This window comes from Dreissena polymorpha, chromosome 5 (genome assembly GCF_020536995.1).
Source record: "Dreissena polymorpha isolate Duluth1 chromosome 5, UMN_Dpol_1.0, whole genome shotgun sequence".
Lineage (NCBI taxonomy): Eukaryota > Metazoa > Mollusca > Bivalvia > Myida > Dreissenidae > Dreissena > Dreissena polymorpha.
Window position 1 is genome coordinate 77809207 of NC_068359.1, and position 5061 is coordinate 77814267.

Here is a 5061-nt window from a genome sequence, read left to right on the forward strand (position 1 = left end):
TAACGGAGATAGCCGAACCGTTTCTAGGTAGCGTTCACGATGATTTTCTGAAAACAAAATACCATAAGAATATATTAAAAGGAATAAACACGTGTTATATTTTTGCTTTGTAAATAAAATTATCGAGGGGAAATTCAAAACATGTAAGATTTAGCGAAAGACCTGACGCACACATTAGTTAACAAGGCGTATACCGTGTAGACTGATTTACGTAAGTATATAATCAATTAAAAAAACACGCATGTTCAGGTATTGCGAAACATCTTGAGCGCATAATATATTATTAATAAATAAGATAATTGTGTTACTATTAATTCATCGTCGAAAGCCACGTTCACTCAATTAAAGGTATGCTTCTCGAATTGCGTGGGTTATTAGGTTAAAAAATGTCCTATTCATCAATTAAGTTCCGTGTCCAATGCCGTACTTATTTTCAACCAATTAAACGACGCGTTATTTAAACCGTAACATGCAGGCGGATTTTGTGTCTACCAGTTCTCACAAGGTAATTTATTTGTAATATAAATATAGCTTTGGTTCCGACTATGCGATTGTCTTTGTAGGATAAACATCACGATACACTTAATTAAGATTGATATTTGATGAGCAAAAGTCCCAATAAATGTAACGTATATAGCTTTTCGGCGCTTGAATGCGATTAAGTAAAATATAGTTATAAAATATCTTACAGGAATAAACCCACAAAAAGTACAAATCTGTTTCGAGCCTTGTTGGTTATCGTAAGTTAAATCTGTGTCGCAGTAAACTTGTCATTTATGTGGGTCACAATTTAGGAATAAGTACATATTATTTATTTTTAAAATAAATATATATTTACTAAATGACCTACCAAATATCGATTAGTGCAATACAAATATTTTTCTTAATGACATAAATAGTTATTTTGCCTTATTGTTGACTGCCCAGCATCGACGACACAGGTCTACTGTGGACTGCTGGGAGTAGCTCATTGATCGGTAGGGACGTCCACTCTTTCACATTGTCCATCCAACTTTTCTTCTGACGGCCTCGACGGCGATCTTATCTAGCGGGCCATTGAGAACAGTCTTGCACAGAGAGTCGTGTATATTGACGTGTCCAAACCAAGCGGACTTCGTTGTTGACGGTCGCCATGCGGAGTTCTTGTGGGCCAACAAGTACTGCTGCCATGTGCCGGACGTACACGTAGGTCCTTCGAAGACACTTGTGTTCAAAGGCCTGTATCCTGCGTTATGTGGTAGCGTGAATTGTCAACGTCTCGCAGCTATACAGTAGAAAGGCGACAACGAGGAGGTGGTGAAGCTGATGAAGCTGTCTTTTCACACCTGCTTAGTCTGACCATCGCCGCCGTCGACATGGCAATTCTTATTTGAACCTCAACGGTACTGGTACCATCCTTCAGATGGATAGGGTTGCTCTCAAACACGATTAGCCGTTCATGGTGATATCTGCACTGCTCGTTTATAGAGTTTGTTGCTTGTCTTGAAGTTCACTGCTTGATTTACCCATGATGTCAATCCCATCCGCGAATATCAAGTTGGAGATCGAGGCGTGATGGTCTTGGAGGGTCTCCTGCATTATATTTTCAAGAAAAAATTTTAACAGCACGGAGAAGAGCACCCATCACTGACGGACATCCATCGATGTTTAATCCTCTCAGAACCTGCCATAGTCCATCATGTCACGCGCTGGTGAAAGCTTTCTTGAAGTCGATGATGTTGTGGAAGAGCTCACTTTGTTGTTGCAGGTGTTTCTCAATAAAGACTCGTTCAAAGATTTGTTCAAATGTTCTTCGAACAGCTCTGAATATAGTCTGTTCTTTCGCCAGCAGTTCCTTTGCTTTACTTTAAGTCGGTTTAGGATGATGCGTATGATAACTTTGCTGGGACGGCTTATTAGACTGATGGAAAGGTAATTCTCACACAGCTTTAGGTTGCCATGTTTTGGTAGAGGGATCACGAGAGACGTGGTCCACTCCTTCGGCTACTTTTTTTCCTTTCATGTCTTCTGTTGCAGCTCATAATACAGTTATTGCTGACGTCGTTGCCTTTCCTCCGTGCTTAATCAGCTCAGAAGAGAAGTTGTCTACTCCCGGAGAATTTCCTTCAATCAGACTGCGCACTGCCTCACCAACATCAACCTTTAGTAGGATCGGACTTTCCATAGGCATTTATGAATGGAATGGATGAAGTCAGAAAACTACTCGTATATGTTGTTGTGTCATGCCTCGTTGTCCAGATTTTAAACAGATGTACCTCAATTCAAGTATAAATCAAATAAGTCCAGACCTTACAAACATTGGATGCTGCAATTCGATTGTTTCTTGTGTATGCGGTAGCTATATGTTATACAGCACTGTAACTTTAAAGATACGTAAAATGTTACATATCGGGCGTGTTGCCTTTGTAAAGAAAATATCTGGATCTACAGTCTGCTCCTTGTCGATATATAGCTTGTTTGTTATCCTCCTACTTTGTTGAAAATCAAGTGTTAAATGTTTGGCCTTTTGTTCTTATTTAAGACTTAAAATTGCCGTGGCAAGTAAATGACAAAAAACACTGATAAACTGCCTTTCCACTTAACAGGTAATTCTAATACGTCTGAGCCAGAAGCTTAATTCAAATCTTACGACATCCATTATTACTTTATTGTATTTGATAGAATCTTAGTAGGTTTTTACAGTGGTTGTAATTATCTTATACTTATCTTTACATACTTATCAAACATGCTTTACTTTGCAAGTTGTGCACGTTATTTGCTTGATATTTGACTCTTTGCACACAGTTTCAAAATTTACAGACATTTATGTCGTTCATGGAAGCACAAGGCGTAAAACATTTTTTGTTTCCAATAACCCGACCGGTCAATACTATTTGCTGCATTTTATATTATTCTTTCAAATATCTTTTAATTAACTAAAATAAAATTTAGAAAAACTATTCAAAATAGATTACCACTAAATTTCTACAAGTCGTTGTAAACCCATGTTTAAGTGGGAAATACATTTTTGTCGTAAATAGGCAAGCGAACAAGTATATGTTAGTGGAAACAAATAACTGTTTGGTCTAACGTGACAGACGAATGATAACTACATGTTCATAGCATTTATATTTGGTATAAAAGGAAAAGGGCAAAGGGCAAACTATGCCATGACTTGGTCGATTCTCTTATCAGCACTGGGAAGAACCACATACACGAGTGGAACCACCGTTTGATAATTCATAGATACGCAATGAATCGCGTAGTTATAATCACGTTGCTTGCTGCTGTTTCTTGGGTTTGTAATTCACACGGGCCCACTGAAACTGGAGCCGAAGTTGAGGAACTTAAAAATGAAGTGGAAGTTTTGAAAAAGAAAATAGAATACCTTGAGATAGAGAATGCTAGATACCATGAGCTTAGTCTTCGTCTAAGTGCGCTAGAATCCAAACTAGACCAAGCGGCGAAGAACGAACAGCACAGCAGTTCAAGTACGTGGAATGTACATTATTATTTAATTACTTTTACGAACGTATTGATTGTTTTAAGTCCATCCAATACATGTTTTCATATTACAATCTGAAATCTTTAAATGCAATTAATAGTTAAGTAAATAATACGAATGCCTTTTTTCAGAGCGGCAAATAAGTGGTACAATCGCATTTTCCGCATGGTTGAATAGTGAACTGTCAAACCTCGGTCCAGACCACACCATTCAATTTCAGAGCGTTACCTTAAATGAAGGGAACGCTTACAACCCTCACACGGGCGTATTCACTGTCCCACTGAATGGCGTCTATTTCCTTACATTTACCGCTGAAGATCATCGACCTCACCGCCAATGGTTAAAATTAGTCGTTGACGGGCAGCTGTACTCGAACGTGGTGTTTGTACCATCCGCTGGCAATGCTATGGGAAGCAACACCGTGTTGGCTCGTCTCAGAAAAGGACAGGCTGTCTGGGTCGCGGTAGATTCTCGGGAGTCCGGAAATTCTCTTCAAGGCTGGCCAGACCTGAAATCCACAACGTTTTCAGGATTTTATCTTTACGAATAATTACTTATATATCGCGAGAGACAAATAAATGGAACATTAAAGCTTGATTAATGGCTTCTTTATTATATGTAGCACTACAAAGCAAGATACAACTAACGCGAAATGATGTGATGTATGCATGTACATAAAAAAATAAACGATGGTTATATCCTTATATCTCTTACATTGTGAAAGTCGTTCAACATATACAGTTTGTTTCTTGAAAAAAAAGATACTTGTATTTGTTTTGTCCCCTTTATGACCATATGCTATATAAAAAGTAACTTTATAGTAACAATGACGTTTAACGCACTGTTCTCACTGTAACAAAAGTGCTTAAATTCTTAAAGTATGGCTTCAACATTGTTAAACAATTTTTGTATGACTTCTTTCAAGATCCAGTCAATACAAATATTTTAAAAAGCAACAACAAAAAACGAAACTCCAAACACTCTATCAGGAGAGAAATTATTGTTCTAATCCAATACTTACTTAAGGTAGCGCCACTGTAATGAACACCTATCCAAATATTATCGAATGTATTATTTTCTTAATCAGCATCATTTCACTGAACTACATGCAAATTTTTAGGTAGGCTTTCCGTGCTTTTTTAAAAAATATACTGATTTGTTGAAAACCACCCCCACGCTCGGCTTTTGTCCAGTTTATTTGCACCCCTGGGGTATATAAAAGTTCCATAATTCATCCAGATTTAAAATATGGACATGCAGTCGGTGTGTACAGATGCAATTAAGTTTAAACCAGATGAAATAAGTATTCTTTTACATTTATTTTTTTATAACTTGTTATCTATGAAAGAGCGTCATGAAATGTACGTGGTTTCAGCCAAGTAGAAATTGGGTTGGTTAAAACCAAATTGTTATAAAAATAAACATTATCATGTAAGTAATATTTTGAATTTAGTTTTTATAGATACATTATAAATACAGCAAAAATACCAAGAAATAGACAGATTTACCGTTTACTTTTTGAAATAAAAATAAAAATGAAACATGCATAATTATTATTTTCAGCAGTAAATCACCCA

General features: G+C 36.9%; 1 protein-coding gene across 1 annotated transcript; it reads left to right on the forward strand.

Annotated features, from left to right (window-relative positions):
- Positions 1 to 3163: 3163 nt before the first annotated feature.
- Positions 3164 to 4081, forward strand: LOC127881933 (complement C1q-like protein 3). The gene is made up of 2 exons (XM_052430160.1): positions 3164 to 3470; positions 3616 to 4081. Exons 1-2 carry the CDS (start codon positions 3233 to 3235, stop codon positions 4032 to 4034), a joined length of 657 nt encoding a protein of 218 aa, XP_052286120.1. The 5' UTR covers positions 3164 to 3232; the 3' UTR covers positions 4035 to 4081.
- The last annotated feature ends 980 nt before the right edge of the window (positions 4082 to 5061 follow it).